Source organism: Varroa jacobsoni, unplaced genomic scaffold (assembly GCF_002532875.2).
Source record: "Varroa jacobsoni isolate VJ856 unplaced genomic scaffold, vjacob_1.0 scaffold_1079, whole genome shotgun sequence".
NCBI classification, from domain to species: Eukaryota; Metazoa; Arthropoda; class Arachnida; order Mesostigmata; family Varroidae; genus Varroa; species Varroa jacobsoni.
The window spans coordinates 22,890-46,590 of record NW_019213981.1 but is presented as its reverse complement, the minus strand read 5'-3'; the positions used below and the strand labels follow the sequence as shown (position 1 = coordinate 46,590).

Sequence of the window (23,701 nt, the reverse complement as noted above, 5' to 3'; positions counted from 1 at the left end):
CGTTATGACAGTACGTCATAGCTTGTTGGTTGTGTGGTGGAAAGTTCAATCAAGCAAACGAAAAATTGCATTTTATTGAGAAAAACGATTCCTTCCAGATTATTCGCAAGCCGTGTCACTTGTATTTTCACGAACAGAGTTATATTGTGTCAGCTGCTAACTTGGTCTATCAGGCTTCCTTTATCCGTTTAATGGCAGGTGTAAATACACGTACTACGTGAACTATATGCAGTAATCATTCAGGCAGAGTATTAGCAAAACCGAGACGAACTTACCAGATTCGTTAAGGTTCCGGACCAGGAAAAGGTGTCCCAAATTTGGATCAATCGAAACAAAGTTCTTAGGGGCGAGCACTCGAAACAGGACGTCCGACTGGTCTGGAGGATTTACTTGTACACGGTAGAACACCTGGCCAGGAGAGAGCGTACTAGGAAATCGGCCTGCCTGAATCCGTCTTTGAGAAAAATGAAGTGGGCTGGATAGAATGGTATTGGGCTCTGAAATTAAGACGCATAAAAACGCAACGTTGTACTATGCAGCGTATGACAGACACCGGTCTTCTGGTTGATGGACGTCTGATGTTCGTTATGACAAATTAATTATCTTCAACTGAGTTGACAGCGTGTTTGTTTTAGGGTGTAAAGTTCTAGAACTGACACAAAGCAGAAGCATTTAGGTAATGGCCAACATATTAATCAGGCAGGCGACCTGTTGGGGAAGCTTCTCTAATTCCGACTTACGGACTCAGTTCTTCACATTAAGAACGTATGGAAATGAAATACTGACGTATCCTGGAAAAGATTTTCACCTCCTCGCGAAAGGCAAATGTTGGCCTTTTAATTTTGGCCGTGTATGAACGAGCGCTCGGTTTTGCAGCTCTAACAGTCCAGTTTTCTATTTCGGTTGCGTGCCGGGATCATTACGTGCGGCAGTTACAGGACAGCAGATGAAGACCTACCGAGTGCCATTCATGCTATTAACAATTATTGGATAGCTTAGATTTACTTGTCCAGCGTGGAAGCTATTCCAGGAGTGATCAACACTTGTCTTGTGATAAGTTTCTAAATTCTGCTTCTTTAGTTCAATTTTTTTTACTTGTCTATTAGAATCTCACTCTAACTTCCCGTTATCATAGATTCGTAATACGGAACTTCAACCATCACCTGTAACTATACTACTGAATGAAAACATCTATGTTATTTAAAGAATAGAAAACGTACTACATACAATAGTAATAAGAGATAGAAAATGTACTGTTTTTTCAACAATTCTGCATTAAAGTTACCTATAACTATGTGCACTGGCTAGAGGTTATCTGGCCGAGCCTTGTGGGCCAAAATGGGCCAGTAAACCATGATTACCAATAAGGTGACGTACGCATTGAATTTATTACATCTTCGCTATATCACTTCAGCCACGCACTTCTCGAATTTGAAGAAGTGTCGCCACTTTATCTGTCCCAAAAGCTGCCATGTAGATGTTACGTAGCCGGTTGCACTTCACAATGCGCTTTAATCGCTACCATTGGTGCCTCTTGCCCTTGTAGTGAATATAGTCCCCCAGCAGAGAAAGCGTAATCGCGCAAAGCGGTGAACCTTTCGTACTATCGAGGACTCTTAACGTCCAGGTCGCAACGTGTGGTCACGTGCGCGAAATACGTTGTTAGAAAGGCGGGGTAATCCCACAGTAGATGTAGCTGTAGCTGTAGCTATTGACGTCCAAGCACATCACGGATGGATTGTGCGCCACTGGGCAAAAAGAATAGTTCGTAGAGAATATATTCGTAACATCGGTCTCTAACCAACACCGGTAACTCTGTCGTTGGCTGAAAACGTCTATACTCTCAAAATGTATCATCTAGCCACAGGAGCTAGCCCTGAAATACATTGCATAGAATCGACCGTCCGAATAGAAATACTGACAATCGTAGGTAAGTACTGGCATTGGCCCATAAATTTCCTAAAGTTCGATACACTGGTAAATAATAGTGCTGATGCTCCCACCCCGCTCGAGTACGGTACCGATATTTTCTTAATTTCTAAGACTCGTAATAGCTAACGGCCCAAGTGAACTTCTGCATGTTCTTCCAACGATTCCAATGTAAGATCACTGTTGAACGCAAGTAATAATAATTTAGCAGTCCATAGAGATGCATTAGAAAAGTTAGTTAAAGGTGCATTCTAGAGTACGTGTTGTTTCTAAAGTATGCTCGCCAAAAAAACAATACCAGATAGACCTATCAGGACTAGAAGCGTCTATAAAAGCTCTAATATGTCCCGTGACGCGACCTACAGACCGTTGTTAGATCAATATGATATTAAGAATAAGTCTTATTTTTATCAAAAAGTTCGATATTTCTTTTGATGTTCTAATGTGTGCATTGAACATCTGTGTTTTATCATTTTTCCGAGCATCGTTAGTTTTCCGCACGAAAAGAGTGTGCCCTGTATGCAGGGCCTTAATCACGACAAAATTAACTAAAAATACTCCCGAATTGTGCAGTGGCAGTTAACTACAAAAGGCCATCTATTTAGATTTCGCAATGTGCCATTTACTTGTCGGTCTTCATTTAGGACATATTAAATCAAACCCATAAAGTTCAGACGTCTTAAAAGGGCATTTCTGGTCATAACAACAGTGAAAGCACAAAGACCACTAAGGTACCCAATTGCGATCTTGATGCCATATTGCCGGCTACGGACGTGACATTGAGTCACATCTTGAACGTGCACACGCATATATATATAGTATATGTAATCCATGTAACTTTCCTATGCACTTGTCGTTCCGTACCTAAAGTACGCATGCCAAGTGTTAAAAGGGCACGTTGCATTCATGTGACAAGTGAATTGGGCTAATTTCGTAGATAAACTTCATAGCGACGACCCGCTAAAAGCTTCCAATGTACAGCCCTGGCTATGAAGTCCCGCCAATCCTTAATACAACAATGGGTCGCTGGTCTGCTCCGGACTTCATTCCTGGCGCATGCTAGCCTCGAACGGCGCAATCTGCCAAGATAGTGCCGTTAGCTTCATTACCCTTTGCGGACGCTTACGGCCGGTCACCTGGCTTGCTTGTTATTCATCAAATCGATTTGTTATTGTCGATAGCGTGGCTCACGTGTTCAGCTCTGCCGGTTCGAGACGCGCCTGGCAAATCTGAACGAGCCTTCACATCATCGCCAGCACAGCGCTTTCTATTGCAAGCTAAACTATCTCTGATAGATAGAGGTTCGAAAACAAAGACAAACGGTCCGATGTGTCAGTTAGCGCCGTCTATACCTTGCGCCTTGCCCAGTACTTTGCCCACACAACAAGTCAACAAGCTTCAACTAAATTGAACTTCAACAATCCACATAGAGCTTTCTCGATGCAGCCTAGATGGCCTGAAGAGCCTGTAGTTCAAAAATATACCCATCTCTAGCGGCCTGCGGCTGCAGCTTTGCTTATAAACTTGTAGTGACGGTCATGTTTCAAATTCAGCACTACCTGGTTAGCACGAAACCAATATTTTGGCACCTAAAATTCAGAGGTTCGAGTCTTGGAAGTGCTTGATTTCGTTCATCGACTTCAATAAATAGATCAATGTAGACATAGAAGATACACAGACAATAGACAATGAAATCCTTTCTTGAAGTGTAAAGTCTACGAAGAAATCGATCAGTTTTTCAGGATGCCGAGGGTCGACACTCCAGGCCGCGCTAAGTGACTTCTTATTGGAAAACTTATAACGGATCTGGCAAGAGTAGGCCAAATACGGTACCGCATTTAGGGCCTTCCCGTTACTGGATATATTAATCTATACGCGCAATCTTATCAAAGATCTGATCTATATTTTTGAAGGTTTACTAGCGTTTTCTGAATAGGCGCGAGCGGTTATAGTAAAACGAAAATGTTCACTATCATCTAATAATGATATAACATACACAATATTGAGTTTGTGTTACTCGTAAGGTGCATCGCAGCTCATTGAGAGCTTATCGGCGTGCAGTTTCTTTCCATAAATCATGTCTCTTTTTGTATCCACGTATTTTTTTTTTAACATATTGTCTATTTTTTATTATTATTGCTAATTAACACAGCTGCTGCATCAGAGGCGGAAAGCATCAATATGGTCTCAGACATATACGTTAGCCGCAACATACGATTCTTCTGATCGGTCTGACTCCTTCCAAGATCTAATTGTATTTCACTAACAAACGAACTTTATCGGTCGAGCATCGCTTCTCTATTTCACTTGGTTTCGCCCAGCAGGAACGGCTAATAGAAAGAAAGCGACCGGCAGGCCAATCAGCATGCGCATACCCTATGATGAGTATGTATAGTGGTCGAGCGGACAGATTTTGTCAAGGTATAGTCTGTCAGTGATGGTCTAACCCTACCCGGAAGAGTAGCGTTGGCAATGCTATCTCTAGTCAAGTGCGGGCTAAACGCGGACTAGGCAAGTTCACCGACCTCACACAAGGTTACCCCTGAGAAATGAAACTGTCGAAATCCGAACTGAGCCCCTATCCAGTGATCAGAGTAGACACGCTGGTGCGATTTCGATCCGATAACATTTGCTTATCGATTCAATTGGGATTCGTAACGTTATTCAGTGACATTGCCGTTAGCTAAGGCCATGCGGGCTGTTCGAGGCAATCGAGGTCAAATTTTAAATAAGCTTAACCATTTGATACGTACGATTGATTACGTACCATAGCACGCTTTCATTATACGCCGATAACGATTGTCTCATCTCAACTACGGTCAGATATCAGTTTATCGGACGATATCATTTGAATACCCTTGTCATAGCTAGAAATTTATTTCTCGAGAAAATGACGAACAGTATTCGCTGTTAACGCCTATATATATATATATATATATATATATATACATATATACATATATATGGTAAAGACAATATTGTTTTTTCACAAAAATGAAAAGCTCTTAATCTTTTCATAACATTTTAAAACACATTAATAATCTTAGCTAATCTATTTGAGAGGAAGCAGAAAACAGTGTGTCGCTACATAGGCTAAAAAGTTATTTTCGTTGCGTAGCTCTGGTTAAAGGAAAAAAAACTTTATATATATATAAAGTTGCGTACACATCCTAGGTACGACCTAGGTACCTATATTACTATCAGTGTAGCAAGAACTAAGGATGGGAGCCAAAAGGCAGATTAATCGTTCACGCACTTTTGAAGACAATCGCCTATCAATGAACATTTGATTGATCTAAATAAAAAGGTGTTGCTATAGCTATTCAATTCCACTTATTAAGTGTGCGGCAGATGCACGTTTCTACGATGTATTTTCTAACTAGCCGCTCAAAAACACAGGAGAAGAAGCGCGCATCGGAAGCGCTGAAGACTAAACAGCGATTTTATTGGACACCTCCCGAAAGATACGAAGGCTCGACGTGATTTATCAATAATCAAACCCCTCAGGAGATACATGTAGTTCTATCTAGTTCATTCTCCTGCTGTAAATTTCGAGCGCGTGCATTACAGAAAGGCTTAGCACATCAGCTGGGCGGAAATCAACCTTTTGACTCTATCCACATCCCAGACGTTCCTAGCTAAGGCTACCAACATGCCCAGCCAGTGGTCATTCACTGTGCTGCTTGTCGAAAGAAGCTTTTTAGCCGGCAAAAAACTACAGCTATGGAACGTACAGTTCATTCTGTAACCTTATCAATCGATTTTTTACTTCGGCTATACAGAGCGCGACATCGGGAAAGCCTGTTTAAATTTCAGGTTTCCTGATTTATACGCTCCATTCCGCCGGATTAGGCTGTTGCAGGTCCTTGTAAATCATCGCGACGCATGCAGGATTTATGTCTTCGATAATTCGTTCTATTAAACTTTGTCACAGACGTTGGGAATATTAAGAAGAATCCAAATTTGTTCCTCATATGTAATCTCTAGCCATCCATCATCGATACTGGCATAAGGATGATGTCATTCGTTCTTTGCCTGTTCCTCTTGAATTTGTTGCACACTTCTTTTATATTCGTTAGCTGTTCTGTTACAGAACAGCTTTACAATTAGCCTGTACAGAGCAGCGGATATTGTAACGAGTCCCTATTGTGTTATTTTCCGCAGTTAGATTCCCTTACATGCTAAAATGAGATAGATTCTAGCTCATCTAGTGTTCTTTAGGACTATTGCCTGTATCCTACCTACTGATCCTGCAGCAGCAGCAGCAGACCTATTCAGCATCGTTCCAGCGTTTACCCACTTCAGCATTTTAGTTGCAGTCAATTTAGCTCGGACATCGAGCATCTTTTTTTTACCTTATTCTTTCCGTTAACGTTCAAAAAATAGCGTTAATAATACAGTTACTTCTATACGTCTACTTTGACAGAGGTTGCATCGACAGTATCGATGTTTTTCTGCCTGTCAAAGTATTTATCGCACTTAACATAGGTCCGCTATTTGCGGTCGTGCTTTTTCTCCGGTGGCATGCATATCGCATCCTAACAAAAAATTTACCACAGCGACTCTCACCGACAAATGTATGTCTGATAGCCGCTGGTCATGCTTACGGAGATCGCACGTAGAACTGAGCAGTAAGCATTTTCCGATAGTCCTTACGATTGGTCTCAGACTGTGGTATCAAAGAATAAGATTGAGTTTTCCGTTTCATACATATTTAACCTTGATGTTATTCGTAACGATACGATTCAAAATATTTTAACAGCAAGAGAAAAATGAGCTCAGTTACATAAAAATCTAGGCAAACGCATCCTGTCGAATCGTCCGAATGGCTCACTTTAAGAATCATTTATAAAAACAACGGGTATTCCGAAGACAAGTCAGGTCATCTTTATAACAGCCGTTACATCGCACGCTTTTATTCGGAAACACTGCGCGTAACTGACGCGTGAGTGTGTTCAACATGGACTGACCAAACTAACCCATTTTATATATATATGTTAGATATCCCTAAGTGTTTTAACACCTTCGATGGCCATGTGTAGTGAGTCGCGACACAATCTTGTAGAGTGAATAAGTAATCATTGTAGCTTAATCCAGTTGTTAATATGACGCTCGAGTTTTTAGGTGTTCGTTGCCTTGGAATTATTTCGAAAAAAAAAAAGCGAAAACTTAGAAATGTGTATTTGTTCAATGAAGCTTAAACATTAGCCAATAGTTGTTCATTTTATGCGTGACGAAAGTGATTCGTACGGTGGAATATTGTACTATAGTAAGAAAGATCACTTGCTCTCATTGTAGATGAGAAACGAACGCTAATAATTCATGTTTCGGATAAATCAGCCGCTTGCTTACGGTAGAATGTGATCATCCGAGGAATCGAGGTGAGTGTCGAGGTGCGTATATTTCTAACCTCCCGCAAACCTGTTCAGAATATTATACTTTTTCAGTCGATACGGAATATTCGAGTCGCCATTCGATTGCAGTAAAAGGCGATTTTGAATTTCGTTTCATAACAAAATCGGCGGTGAGAAATTTCGACATTTCTTAAAGCCTTTAGTTGATGCATAGAGCTCTTGGATACAATGGTTCACACCAAATAATTAGCCAGAAAACAAATTTTTAGCAGAAGTTTCAAGACAAGAAGTAAAGGTTTCCCACGCCTGAATGAAAAGTCTACGCTTTGTTCGACCATTCCACTCGGTGCCAAAAGGCACGGTCGAGTCTAGGTAATTTTTCTCTCTATTATAGTTTCGTATGGCATAAAAAATCACGTATGATGCCTAAAGCAATTATTATTTTTAAACATTTGCTGCTCGGCAAAAGGCCGCGTATAATGCATCTTGCGGAATCCGCCTATGATCGTTACAAATTAGCCATAATCACCTTTGCCGAGTGAAAAATCCTTAATAATAACTATTGTAGCAGGCATCATACGTGATAGCATAGTAGAGAAAAAAAAACTGACTTGACAATATATATCTATATATATATATATATACGCCGTCGAATTCAAGCCATATATATAACATTAAAGAGTCTTGCCGACTCCACGCAGACGATATCGTGTCGCAGACGGCGCAGAATACCAGTCTGCAATTTGTAACATATGATCCACTATGTCTCAATTTGTGGGTCAGCATTAGGACTAACGATTATTTGATGTATTCAGCACGCTTTCGTCACATGCTACACGTGAACGAGGCCAGCTTTATATACGCATATTAAGAGCTATTTGAGAAGAGGCCCGCATGCCCATTCACCCCTGTGTATTTTCACTGTGAAGTATTTATAAATGAGCAATTCACAAGTCATTCGTACATACATACGTACGTACGTACGTACGAAAAAGTCCCGAGCATCCTATTGTAAATACGCCTAGCAAGTAACGGCATTTTTGTCTTTAAGAATTTATGTTTATGCCAGTCCTGAATTGCTGCCAGGCTGCTAGCTAAGCAACTAAATATTGTACCACTCTTAGCTGCTCTACGTGCGCTATATATAAAATCGCTGAATGAGGGTGACACACTGCACAGCACATAACAAATTGGCACTTTGGCTACTCCACTGTTACATCTAAAAGGGACGTGAACGTCCGGTTGTACAGTATGTAGACGAATATAACTGATCGTGTACAAGCAAACACAAAGTCTACTACTTTGTACGAGTAGTAGAAATGCTGCGTCAGCAATATCTATAGGACACTGGCCCGCAAGCAGTGGCTCGTGTATCATTACGTCCTAACGTATCTCATTTGTCTGCAATAACTCTGGAGCTGGCAACGTTGGTTCCCACAGGGAGTTCTGCTAAGAATCTGTAAGAAACAGCACTTCTCTTGCAGCACCTATCCTATTCAGAATTGAATCCATTGTATACCTGATTACAACCGGAACCTTTAAAGGGCTCGTAGGTTTCTCGTGTGTGCGTATGGCGTCTTAAAGAAATTACTATCATAATTCTGACCATAACCCCGCAACAGTGTTGCGTGAAAGAATATATGTGAACGCAAAGCTAAGTATGCCACTCAGTTCAGTATAGGTGATTGGAAATTCCTAAATTTAAAATTTACAGGACCATCTCGCTGGCAACTGGTCCGAGATGTCTTCGACGCCAAGACTACCTAGCTATAAACCACAGTCGAGAAGGCCCACAAGCAGCATGCGAAGCCCCATTGAGACTTGGTCAAGGTCAGCATACGTTGGCTCAGTCTAGACGCAGAATAGAAAATAGGAGCAAAATCGGGTTAGGCTTGTTCACAGAATACAGTATAAGGCGAATGGTTCGCCCAGCCAATATAATATCAAGACGTTTATTGGAAACTCCTGATTGAAACGTACCTCGTATTATTCACACAAGTATGAACTTTTAATAGATTTAGCAATCACATTCTCTTAGAGTTGTTCTGGATTATAGATGACCACGACAGCCGTATAATAGTCGTCATTACGGTTTGTAGGGGAGACTTTCGGATGGACGTTTCGAGTGCTCGTAACTTCCTTAACGTTACCAAAAAACATTTGACAATAAAATGAAGCTACTTTTACGATCATTAAACTGCTTCTTTTAACGTAATTGATAACCGATCATGAATTATTTCAGCAAAAAAAAAAAACGAACAAACATGCGCCAGTGAAATAGATCAAATTATCTATATTAGTGAATTTTTCAGATACTGGAATAACACCTATCCAGAAAGACAATTGCGCTGCTGAGCCTACCAAAGTCGCCTGCAGCAAGAATCCTTCACCGTCCCTTCCATCATGAGCACTATTACAACGGATGTATATCACATAAATATCCCCGCAGTATGATTGGTACTCGTTCCTTAATGGGAACGCTTACGCAACCAACTCGGCTCCCATCACAGAAATACAGAAAGAAGGTTTGTATTGTTCAATCGTCGACACTACTACTGTAGTGGGACTCGGAAGCGGCGCCAGGCTGGCGACATTGGGTTTTTTGGAAGCGGCCCAAGTTACTACCTCGGAGAGCCCGGAACAGGGTATAATACTGGCTTCAGCAAAAGATGGACGCCTCAGGAAGAGGCTCCAAGCATACTATTGGCCAATCCACCACTTTGGCTAGCGCGTACGAGAATGCGCTCCTTCAAGACAGAAAGCCCAGCTGAAGGGAGGCCGAGGACGACACTTTGGTAGAAAATACCGAGACTCGTTGACAGTCGACGAAGGTTGCCTTGAAGGACATCACCATACAGTTAATGGCGTTCCTTGATTTAGTAGCAGTAGTCTCGCATTTGCTGGCATCACCAGCAAAACTGACTGTCAACGATACAATGTAAGACTTGAGTGATACGGATGCGCTCTACTATGAACACAGAATATATATCTGTCGGAATTAGAAGATACGTCTGCACTCTGTTGTACTACATGGTAATTGTATCATACTCTCTCCGTAACGCATATATAAAAGTGCAGAAAATCGACATGAAAGAGATGTTGAGTTACAAATGGACTTCATACTATTGCTGTTTCTAGTAAAGGCCACACAAATGTTCCACAGCTTTGAACAGTATATATAGGAGAACCACGGCTCTACTGTGTCGAAGTTATTTAGCGTTATTGTAAATGTACGGAGGACTGTTAATCTTATAGATGATTCATAAAGATGTCAAAAGTGTGGGAAGGACAATGGGGCCTATAGCCACGTCAGTCAGCAAGTTCCCTTGGATCTAACTAAACGATACTTTGGGAGCCAAGAGCCGAACAACTTCTCTGCACGAGGTGATATACCACCTGTATAACTAAAAATAAATAACGGGCGCGTGCAATGGCCAAATATTTTGCTCAAGGATAGAATGACTGGGCCTTTCTTCGATCATACCCTCCATATTACTTTTCAATTATAAATAGTGTATTCGATTCTTCTGTGTTCTCAGCTGGCTTAATCATGACAATGTATCAACATTTCTCGATTTTTATTATTTATGCTTGTCATAAAATTTTCAAGATCACACTTTCAATCTCCTCTAATTTTACGGTAGCAGCTTTCGCATTATGAAGCTTTGATCACCTTGATTTACGTATCACACATCTACATAACAATCCGTAGAATGTATCGACGCCAACCATTATAACAAATGTTTTCGTTCACGCTATTCTCTACGTAGTTCGGCTACCCTTTGCAGGACATTACCAAAAGCTCTCTGCTAACGAAACTACAAACAGGTAAACTTGTTTTCGACTATTATAATACCTAATAGTGCTAAACTCCCAGTTGATCATGGTACCAAATGTATGATGATGACCATGGTAGCAAACGTACCACCAAATGTGTTCGCTTTCGATTAGCATGCAGGGAAATCTGTTGTTCCTTATTATACTAACAAGAAAAAATAAAAACCGACGTAACTACCGGCATATCCTGAATTTTAAGAAATACTAATACTTACTGTAAAAGCAACCACTTCAGCAACAGAAGTAGAAACTACAAAAAAAATCGTTATACTTCTATTGCCATGTTGTCACAGGCCCTTGTTGTCTCCTTATGTCTTTTTATTAGTTATATTGTTGGGCTTGTGGACGACACTTTGTGCGTAACGGTAACAGTGATAAGTAGATCGATAAACTGTAATATCTACCCGTACAATTTAACTATCGTTGTTTTACCCTTATCCAGTGCTCAGTTAAAAAAAGTGCCGTGGCAAGAAGCCATTATTGATACTATAATTATGGCTTTTTATAAAACTAACAAAGCTAAAGCGTTCTTTTCTCGGCTTCTCTTTCAATTCTCTGCTCGAAAAAAATGGAACAATAGTATATGCCTTTTTTGGTCCTACTGTGCTCTTACCCCCACCGCCCGTTTTTATCGACACGTCCATGGCTTACTACTGCCTCCCACCAGAGGAAGTGTTGATGCAGGCAACAGCAATACAGATGATAGCAGCGCCGCAACCTACGAACTGGGCAATGCTATATTCGAGGGCGTCGCTACAAGGATAAGAGGATGAAAAGCAAGAGAATAGCCTTCTACTACTATTACCATTTTTCCTCTTTCCGAATTAGCTCAAAACCCAAGACAATGAGCTGGGTCGGCGAACAAGCCGATAGCGCCAAACAGTGTGAAGTTTAAGAATCAGCCGTAATATCGAATAGGCTCGACGTCACTTTGTGCCGAGTGTGTAACGCAATAACAGGTCACCGTTCGAGCCTACGACCAGAAGCTTGCAGGTACTTAACAGATACAGCAAGGACACACATTAGATACAAGAGAGGCGTTTTTGTAAAGATATTAATTATCAAACTATCAGTAGACGAGCAAACGCATGCTACATCGAAGAACATTCTCACTATTTAACTATCGCGTAGTGGACAGAGAGAACATTGATAAAATTACGGTGTCCTTTCCACAATGAAGCAAAGAAGCAGAAACGGTTTTTACCGTAATTCAAAAGAAAAACAGCATGAGGAAGCTTAACAATCGTCAGGAATGTAACAACTGTAATTATAAGCGATATAATGTCCGCTGTTCATCCTTCTACTAAACATGGCACCGTAATACGAACACTTCAACGGCTAATGCTCTATTAAAATGAAGACAAGACGGTCCTTTTAAATGGTCCTGTATTTCTATCACCATGTTCGTCAAAATCGCGCCGAGTCTATAACTCACTGTTTTGACTTCTTTAGGACATTTATACGCCGTAAACCACTACATCCACGCATAGAAAACAATGCATTCAAAAAGATCAACATTTTATCTTCACCACAGACATAGACGTGTACCCACGTGTTATCTATGTCTCTCTTAAGTAAAGAATTGAACTCGAACGTGTGCCTTTACATTAATACGTTTCAATGCAAGCATACGTGAGATTTACGTGCCTCAGGCTTGAACCGTTTAGAAAGATTGCGTACGATTTACCTATTGTGTGCATTGTGCGGCTACGGAAGTTTCTTTAGAAATACATCATCTTATTCTTAAAAGTGATCCATATTACAAATTATGATCAAATCCGCTTCTTTTATATATAATCTGAATACGATAAATACTAGTATAGCTTTACGCGGAAACGATAAAAAAAGGAGCGGGCATTTGGCCTTATGATTGCTCCAAAATTTGACTATCATCTAGATAATATGGTTTCCTCTTCCTCCAACACAGCGGAACTCCAAATATAACGATTAGGGCAAGACCGTTGTGCATTAAATCAGTAAGCTGTAGTACACGTCGCATAACATAAAACAACATAATAGTTCCTTGAACTACTAAGCTCCACACATTTAGTTCACCTGGGCAAAACACTTAGATCACAAAGAAAACGATGGATAATAAGATATTATCAACTTATTACAAAATAAGATTAGTGTAAAATCCCAGTGAACGGCTGTACCCTACGCAAACAAAAACAAAAGCCAATGTTCGACATAACAAATTCGAATGGATCGCAGGCGAAATGATTTAAGAAAGGTCGTCAAAGGGATAACCGTCGTTCCGCTCACCTAACTAGAAAAGTATGATACCGCATCTTTCTTTTATTCCAGCTAATTGTTTTACTGTCGTTAGGGGTTGGCGAAAGACGTTTGTTTTGAAGAGAATCGATACGCGGATGCATATTGCAATGCACTTCTGCGACCATCGTCTTTAGGTTTGGCTGGTAGAAATCTATTGGCACAGGGTAATCGCACGATTTTTCAAAAAAAAAAATAATGCAAGGATCTTGTGTAACACAGCATTGTCACGCTCGAGATGCTATTAGCCCGCTATCGTCGTTCTTTTTTTTACTTCTACAAATCAGCACCTGATTATTGTCATTTCAGGTACTCATCTGCACAGTCCCAACTGTGGAAAGCGAACCCGCTAAGCCGTTGGCATTAACTTAGAAGTTCATCTGCGGGCTTAAAAGTGGGCTAAAATAATAAATGTCTAGTAGTATTCACCAGACGTTAAACAGCAAATGCACAAGAGTCAATAATGCGACAAATTTGTACCTACCTTTGCTACTGACTACTCGTTCGTCGTAAGGCACATTTAATGTAAAGAGCTACAATTATACATAGACCATAGGCCCTCTTTATGGGCACTGTTCCATGCGTACATGCCTCAACTGCTGTAGATTGCTTTAAAGCGTACGCTAATAGATCAGGACATCTATTCGTCCGGCCATAAACAACATGTCCTATTAGAGGCCATGACCTTAGTATTAGACCAAAATGATATTTTATGTAGGAGAAAAGCTGCCTCGTGGTAGCAGCGGTAGTTAAAGTTTGCCCCTACTGTTACTAGATCCACAGGCTTTGTTTCCTTCAAGAAACTTCTTTTTGTGAACGCTCGTAAACAAGCCGCGCGCAGTGCCATTGCCTTGCGATCCGTCGAAATATTATTGGCCATTTGCAAGCGCAAAGGTGCGCCGCTATGGCGGCTACGGTAACAGCGGCCTTCGTCGAGCCAAGGGAGTACTCGTTGACAGGCAGCAGAAAAGGCGTAAAAACGTTGTACCGGAAAGAATAGTGCCAACAATAACGTCAACAATAATGGCGCTCACAACGACAAACACAACACTGAAAATATTACAATAGCAAACATTGCAGGCAACAGAGAATACCGAACTCGGAAATTCAAGTGTCAGAGGATTTGGCAAAGGAATTTCTCAAAAAACGCTGATTACAAATCCAACTCCCTCGCTTTTACGTATCCTGTCTGAGCAATATTCTCCAAGTGCTGCTACGCAGACATGCGTTGTAGATGGGTGGTCCCTGTCGCTCGCTCGTTGTCCGCTTATGACGACAGCAGTTAGCGGTGGCGTTTTCGTAAGACACAGGTAGATCCTATTGAATTATGAGTGTTGCCGCTGGCGAAACGTGAGCGGAGCCGTTCCTTGAATGAGAAGATCACAAGCGAAAAGACACATACTACGTCGTACGGCCAGCTGTTGTTATTGTTATGGTGATTGAAGATAAAACGTGATGGTACTGTTGCTTGGAACTAGCAATATTTGGAAACATCCACACACAAATACCAGATAGAGGCGGCTGCGGCGAACCCTGAATTGAGCTGATGTTGCTATGATATTAGTTCGTCATATTAAGAGTTAACCTAGAAACACGATGATATCTGGCCACTTGTTTCAAAGCGCATGCGTAGGCTGTAGCATCGAATTAACTTTATGTAGTTACGTATATTGTACGCCGTTAGCACAATAGTGGTATTCCTCGTAGTGTGCTTTCCCACTATCTATACATGTATGTACATAAAATATGCCTATACATAAGTCAGTTGCGTAAGATGCTAGCTTTGGTAAACTTATCTGTGTTCAATTAGCTAGGGTGATCAAAGAAGTGCCCAGGACGGCATTCATGGTCCGGCTATCGCACTGCATTCAAGAACTGCGTTTGTTCTAGAAGAAACCACTACTTCATTCATATCTGAAGCAGAGCTAATAGCCGTTGCCAACTACGCCAGCCGACGAACCTCTCGGGTTTAGACATCTTTTTCGTGACAGGTCACGAGTTGTCCAAAAATGAGCAAAGCGTAAAACAATACGGCGGTTTCTTAAAAGGTGGGCACTTTTCCAACAGGAGTGGCGATTGACCTTATGTGCGGTACGTTACGTTACGTCACTGGTCTCCACGCTGGCTCAGCCAAGTACAAATGAAATCGTTTGATAAATGATCAGCCACTTTACTCTTACGAAGGTGAGATAGATTTAGCCAGCCGGCGTGCCTGCCTGCCTGTCTGTCTTAATTCTAGAAAAAAAATGAAGGAAAAACAGCGGTGGTGTCCAGTGGCATCTAATTATCACATCGAAACTCAATAATTATCTTCTCAGGATAATCTATGCACGATACGAACAAGCAGAAAGAGCTAAGGCGATACGATGAGCATGGAGATTATAAGATGTTGCTTCTTTATTCTTGTCTGTATTTTAGCGAGTTATTGGCTAACTGGCGGAAAAATCAGTGGATAATGTTATCATGCCATTTAGAAAATGGGTTTTCTGCTTTTAAGAGCATTTGTTGCATAGTTCGCTACTGACCACATTTTACTGAATATCTAAATGACTCCGAGACCGGGAAATTTTTCTACTATTAAACCATTTAACTTGCAGCCAGGAAGTTTACCTTGATGTACACTGAAGATTCGCAGAACCGCTGTTTTTTCAACGAGACAAGATTGGAGTACCATAATATCCAAAATTACTTATGCTTCATTCTTATTTGCTTATTGGCGGCATCGGGATCTCTTTCCATTTCTTCCTGACAAATATAGGGGTAAGTCATGCTCAGTTACCAGTGGCAACCGTCTAGCTGTCACCGGAATAGCACAGGCCCATATGTTGCCGTTTTTGATTACGGTAGCTTGTGATAATTTTTTTGAGGTTCACGCTATAGCTTTTGAACAAACCTCATTCAAAAATTCTGTCTTCAATGTTTCACTCTATTGGTGGCGTTGTCAAATGTTGTAAATATGTATCTCGTTCGTTCTGACACACGTACAGTCAAGTCAATGTGGTCGTACCACTTGTGGCCACAAGCCTTTCGTGCGGAAATAGTCAGTCCATCTCATTAGAATGTCTCAAATTGGAAGCCTTTTTTTTCAAAGTCACAGACCTATCCTCACTTACTGGTGTATCGCATCGTTCGTAGCTTTCTTGCCATCACTGGTAATAATAGTAATGTCTAACAACGACCTTTTCCGAAGCACGTAGTTACTTTCAGGCTTTTGCTTGCATATCATCCTGTTTTCCTGTGAACTTACCTCACTGCACAAACAACTTATTTGAACTTTGCCAGCTCTATTCCGAACTCGATTGCACCATATAGCAGCTTGTTTATTGCGCTCTGTCGCCGTCTGGCCGTGTATGTCGATGATATGCTAACGACAAAATACGCAGAGCATGATCAAATCACGAAGATTATGTCTAGGTTGTTGTTTTGTTGTTTTCGACCGATGGCTAACAGGAAATAAAGAAGCGCAGGCTGAAGCTTGCTACTAGTAGGTAAGGAGCTTCCATAGAGTTTGATGCGGCAAATGTGATCCAGATGAAACAAATTCTCGACCAACGAAACTGCCAATTAAGACTGCGGTTTGATTACTAATAATTGTACGAAACCCTGTAAATCGGCGTTGGCTATGCCGTGCACGGAAAACGATGATTTATACGGACACGAAATCTTCAAACGACGTGAATAAGGGCAGATAACTTCTTTTGAGGGTGAAAAAAGTCCCTTGAAATGAAGCCGACCTGTCACCTTAGCTCAAAATCAATTGGGAGTACTTGAATTACCTAACTGTAAACCCTCACGAATCAGAGGAATCAGATGCTAGACATCTGCTCGGTGAGGTGCGAGTATTCATTGCGTCGTATATGACAAAGCAATATAGTTTCATAATTATAAAAATAACGAACACACGACAAATCGTGGTTAGCCAGACTTCCGTAGCTAGCGCCTCATTATTAACTTGTGGATCGAGCAGAACCAGAGTCACGTTTATTAGGCTTGTCTCTAGACTGAAAAGCTTCGTACAAGTTCAACTGTGATTTCAGGCACGGCAAGCCACTTCGTTTTTCTACCTCGTTGTCGGCGTCGATTGAACATAAACGACTTGAATAAAGCTATGGATAAATCGAGAGGCTCGACGATTGACGCCTCACTCATATAGGCACGGTATACTCAAGCCTCATTCAATAAATCCTATAAGGCTGGACCGGGGCAGCCTCGCTATGAGGTAAACCATCCTTCGTATCAGAGTGAATGCATGGATCGGAAGTTAATGCCGTACTACACGATTGTTGGAATGTCCTTCATTTAGAGGCGTTCCGCTTTTGTAGAAAATGATTTTAGTCGGTAATGAAACTTCAGCACTACGTTAGAAGAGCTTCAGCAGCAACTAATTTGATAGCCTTCGAGTGCGTCCCATGGGATGTGGAATACAACCACGGACGAAGCACGAGAAATAGACGGAAATAGTTATGGCATTCTTAGAATTGCACCTGTAATACTTAAAACGTATATATGTAGAAAAGAACAGTACCTCATCGAAGATAACATATCAGGTTTATCCTCTTGCCATTTAGATAAACAGCGCTCTGGGCAGATTTATTTGTGGAATCATATTGACTTGCGCTACCTTATAAAAATAAAGCCTTATAAAAGCCTTACCATATAAAAGCTTTTACACATATGGCGCGGTCAAAAGGGAGACTCTTCGTCGGAATACTTTTGATGACCTTCAGTTCACAAAAACATTCATATTTTCACCCTTTGAAACGTTTGCGTGCAAAAATGAAAAACCGATGTTGATGCGGCCAGATACTCGGAACTTCAATAAAATAACAATGGCATCACCATTTCACCATTGAGTAAATTCTTTGAAGGAGAGAGCTTCTTTAAAAACAGGATAGTCGCCGAAAAGCGATCAGTTGTGCGCACTCTGTAGTATTAGTCAGCCATCAGTAAATGTAACGTGTCTTAAATGTAAATGATTATAGTATACTATAGTATCAAATGTTCTTATGCTGTCACGACGAGCTGATAAACAAACCACTGTCTATGTTCGTAGGGCTGAGTGAGGTTAGTGACACAATATTGTTCAATAAATCCGGTTAGTTCAACAATTATAAGGATCGCTCGAAATATAGAACAACAAAATATGGGATAAGGTGTGAGTTTATCAAACGTTTCGTACTTCATTATTAGAGGCTTCATAATGCTTTAGAAATAGGCTCTAGGGTTGTATTTTCTTGATGTAATTACGTAATATGTTCAGTGGTATCAGTCAAACTTTTGCGACCCATCTAAGGCCTCGGCAACATGAACAGCCTTCCACGATAGAGCAGTACATACCAGCAAATACGATTTGGAAATCCAGCTTAAGTGGATTTTCTTCTTCTTCGTAAAATGTAAACAATAGAGCGTCAAAGAGTTGAGATGTATAACACGCTCAATGGCTAGCGTCAACCCTGGGGGGCGAGACGTGACCACAATTAATCGACATCGCTTTGAAGAATCGCAAACAACTAACTGTTCTAGGTATTGTTTCATCAATATTCAACATTGTACTTTCGAATAAAATCAATAATGAGTCGAACGTCTGCCTGGATGACATCGTGTCTTCCCTTGTCCGCAGCATCGCCTTGATGGAGAGTCACCTAACTCTATTGAACGATGTAGATGTAGCCAACAACGCGTTACGGCCATGCAACAGACGAGCGAACGGTAACAGGGCGTTATCGTTAACATCAATAGTTTGCGTGAGCATTATGTTTTCGAAATACGGTTCTCGTTCGTTTCCAGGCTCAGACGCACAAGCACCACACCTAACTTTTTTCGAGCGGGCTTCAGATAAACAAAATTAACTGCATCGCTGTCCTAAGGTGAGATATCTCGTTAGCCGTACATACATACATCTATATATGTTATATATGTATATATATTATGTATATATACATATATATATATATATATTATGTATATATACATATATATATATATATGTATATATATATATATATATATACATATATATACAGGCTATCGGAATCCCTGTGACGATGACGCCCGTGTCCTATCGGCGCATGTATATTTAGCACACTGACCGAAAGGTGAAACCAATTCAGTAAAACTGTATCAGCTTTCTTGGCTTCAGGAAGCGATCTTAACGTAACCAAATGTTACTTTTTAATTCGCGAACTTCAATGAAGATCAATGCGAAGGCAGGTTATTACAAAACTGCAATTATCAAACAGAGACAATAAGAATAAGCGGGAAGTAATGCCGATGGAGACCCAGGTTTATACTGGCAACGATGGAAGCCCTCAAGAATACATCCAGTCACTCATATAACTGAGGAAGCCGTAAAAAAGTGAGCCACTGCAGGTTCGGTTGTCGGCAAACATTGAACCACAGATCTGAAGTAGAACCACGTAGCCAGCGAATAAAAAAAAAATGTCAAAACTGGCCTTACTAAGATCTTACTCTCAAAGAAGACAGAAGCTCAGGAAGAAGTGCAGGACTACTAGACACTGTCGATAATTCTATCAACACTGAACCCGGTGAACAGGTACACGTTATTTTATCTATCAGAGATGCTAGAGAATCTACCATAGAGTCTGTCGGTTGGCAGCAAATGATGTGTCAGCCTTTATGGTTATGAGCTGGAAAGATTGGAAAAATCGATTTATTATTGTAAAATTAGGCTGAACCTACTCCTTTGTTTCGATTAATAGGCCTGCACTTGCTAGCAAAGATATGGACGGCAAAGCTACAGGGATGGGCTAAGGCAAAACCGCAATGTTTGGACTAGGACGGCAGCAACCACTGTTTTCGAGACAGCGTCGCTTCGGGATGGAGAAAGAGGATGTCCGCCGCACGCTATCATAGCTACTCATAACATAAATAATCGAAAGTCGAGTCAACACTTCTGATGCACGTGGAGCGCAAGTTGATGATTGCCATTATAGAGCTGTTAACCCTGGCTGCTTCGTCTCTATCATCATCTTTGTGTTTATCAGTTTTAATATTCATCAGTTTATTAATTTTACAATTAAATTATATAGTCATTTTTCTAAATTATATGCGAACTCTATTTTCATTTCAGGTGATCTTAATGAATAGAAAAATACTACCAGCTTTCACGCAGCCCAGAAGAGGTGTTCTTCACCACTTTAAGAGATCATTTTGGTGAACTTTGCGAGCGCCTTATTGGACGAAATTGTTTAAAAAACACCACTCGTCCTGTTACAAAAGGTACGTTTTTTGCAATACTTAGTTTATCGTTACATTTCATTTGAACTAAACCATGTAAACCGTACCTTGAAACTGCTAATGAAAAAATATCAATGAGAAAAATCTAAACGAAAGTAAATAAGTGCTAGTTTTGATCCATCGTCATAATCAATTTTAGGTGGTGATCAGTCGAAACGGGTCTTGGCGGTTGCAAACTAAATAATCTCTAAACCGCTAGGGGTACCACGAACAGAGAGTTGTCCCGTACACACTTCAATTGCTATGCTCCTGTTCTGTCCGTCGTGAGGAAAAGAAGAGCGGGCGTGCCTCCTGACGCCACTCATTCTTCGCTGGTAAAGTACAGCAGGAAATGAACGAACCCTATGTCCGCTTCCCAAAAAACCGAACTCAAAATAAACGAGGACGGATCAAGGGCCATGATGACTGAAATAGTTACGAGTTGCCTTACTCTAGCCCGTGTTGCCTTTATGTATGCATTTGATTTTAAGTACATGAACGAAATGTACCGCGTGCCAAAAAAACTATGGTAATTTCTATATAGAGAGTGACAATATCGAACTGTAGGCTCACGTTTAAAGATACCTATCAGTGCCGCTTCGAGTCTAGACGGGAGAAAGGTTAGCTAGTATAAGAGTTCGTGTTTACCGATATGATAATTTAGGTTTAACGAAGCCGTTCGTAATTAATATACGGCCGTAGCGATTAAAACTGTTCTTTATATACATTTAAGTACGTTTATATGTGTATACTGTATGTTTATGTTAATGACACTCGATTTGTTACAAAAATGCATGTATACGTAAAGCATAAAATACTGATTCATGGTTTCTGGAGTAGCGTATTAGGAGAGTGCTCTGTATTAACAGGTTACTCACTAAACGTTTTGGGCAGTTCGTCTTTCGAAAAATTGATTCGACAAAATACCAAACATCGTTATTTAGATCTGGCATGCGCGTGTTGCACGTTTGCACGTATGTTTGCCACTGGCATCGAACTTCGGTAGATAGATAGATAGGGACGATGTCTGGCTCTATATAGATATGTGAATATAGCGCATGCATCTCCAACCAATTTTAGAGATAAATTCAAAACACATTTCCCCATTAAGGCAGTTATCCTTTACTGCCTTTCAAACCGTTATTAGCTTGTTGGTGAATTGTAAGCCTTGTGTGAAGCGCTGCAGACCGCTGGCAGGACTAACAAAAGGACAAACTGCATCATTCATGGTGATGTTGATGTTATGCAAACATGCATCCTGCTTCGAAGAAGACGCATCGTCTTTCTTGTTTTTTTTCGTCGATGAAAAATAGCAGTATTGCAATTCGGGCTCTTTAAATGGGCGGCTGTATTTTGAAAAAAGGTCACACGCGAAAAGGTTTGGAAAGGTAAGGAAATAGAAGGATTTGCCAAACCCTCTTTGAAAAGAAACAAATGTACAATTTTTCCAGCACCTCATTTGAATACCACTTTCGCACAACCGCAAAGCTCGATCACGCTCCGCTTACTACAGATTAAATCTTTCGGTTTATTAAAAATTCGCTCTAAATCTTTTAAATTAAGCAAGTAATGCGCGGTTATATTAATCGTTATAACTCTTTCGTGAGTCAGTTGCGTCAGCAGTATGAACATATTAGTAAATTTGGCGATATTGATTCGCCAAAGAGTAAATGTCGGGAACGGCTTAACGGTTTATTAGAGAGGAACGCTATAGGGCAAACGTCAATGTTCGCACAAAGACAACGCTACCAGCCGACGGTGACTGATACAATAGCTAGAAGGCGTTAGACTCGTTCCGAGAACTGAGTTTGTATTTGACTTCTTCGTACTGTAAAATTCTCAATAGCGAAAAAACTCCGCTTCACACCTCAGTCATGAGGACGATGTGGCTTTTGTCGTTGCCCTCTTCCTTCATCTATTGTACACATTTTATTAGGCTGCAATATTAACATAGTACAGTTATCTGAGATAGGCCGTGCGTCTCAGTAGCTTCATCCGAGCGCCAGCCGCCAGAAAGGTTCCTCCTCTGTGACACGGCATATTCTATTATGACGACACTCTAGCTAATAGCTCTGAGCGCTTATCGAATCACTAGTCAGGCTGCCTATACTATCGGGATTCGCTTCTACCATCTCGTGGAGCGGCTGCTATTCGGCTGCAGGTAGCAAACAGTTGCAATAGGTTGGCCTCTGCGGAGTATTCTAATTGGTCGACGATGACAACGGTAGGCTAGGCACACACGCGACAACACCTCAGAAAGGGCAGCATTTTGCGAACATAACATTACACGCGTTGACAATCCAATGTCACGCAGACAGTCAGGCAGGCCTCCCAGTGGTGGCTTATTACCTCGGGACCGACAAACTAAGCCGTCAACAATCTGACGAAACACCGTCATGGCAATACCAAGAGCGTTGCCAAAGAGTATTTCCTGAATGGGTATCATACTCGATGCTTGATATTAGTGGTAACCTCATTGCACTATCTCATTGCTATTCCTTTTTGAACAGTCTGCGCAAAATAGCAGGCTGTAGACCACCTGCGCGCGCTAAGGCCAACTGATTAGCGACAAGGATCAAATACGGTAATCAATATACTACTAACGTACCGAGAACGAGGTGTAATTAGCAGTGGTAATAAATGATACTGCTTCATGTTGTATGCGGCAAAGGAGAGCATTTTAGGCTCGATTCTAGGACTGAAGCTCCCATCAAAATCTGGATTTAACAATAAGCGCGAAAAGGTATTCGCGCGTACTGCCGGTCAAACGAAGATTATTTTTACAGGAAACATCATATGCAACAAAATACACAAACTAGTAGGTCGTTCGTTTACCGTAAACAAAGACGAAGTTGCTAGGGTAATAAGCACGCACTGTGAAAGGCACTTACGTACACGACTCGTTTAGAACATGCGCGCCCATTGAAGCTCCATGGGAAATCGTGTTCTTTCCCATTTCTTCTTTCTTGAATTCTTTGCCATGAAGCCCACAAATTCGCATGTTCTTTGATACTAAAACAAGGCGTCTTCAATTACTACAGTCAATACTACAACAAGTTTCGTTTCTTTCT

At 41.0% G+C, this 23,701-nt stretch overlaps 1 protein-coding gene and 1 long non-coding RNA gene across 4 annotated transcripts in view; one reads left to right on the top strand and one right to left on the bottom strand.

Moving 5' to 3' along the window:
• Positions 1-23,701, bottom strand: part of LOC111266387 (uncharacterized) — a gene marked incomplete in the record, with an annotated part of 61,066 nt that overhangs the window by 28,332 nt on the left and 9,033 nt on the right. Inside the window, 1 exon segment of the mRNA XM_022843838.2 lies at positions 276-497. Within this exon segment, the coding sequence (XP_022699573.1) occupies positions 276-497 (222 nt within the window).
• On the top strand, positions 1,667-9,546 carry LOC111266389 (uncharacterized). Of its 3 annotated transcripts, XR_002684063.2 has the most exons (4): positions 1,667-1,930; positions 7,228-7,322; positions 8,998-9,113; positions 9,383-9,546. It is a non-coding gene; the product is annotated as an uncharacterized LOC111266389 (long non-coding RNA). The 3 variants fall into 3 exon arrangements; XR_002684062.2 differs by having other exon boundaries at positions 7,228-7,310; positions 8,998-9,546; XR_002684061.2 differs by having other exon boundaries at positions 8,998-9,546.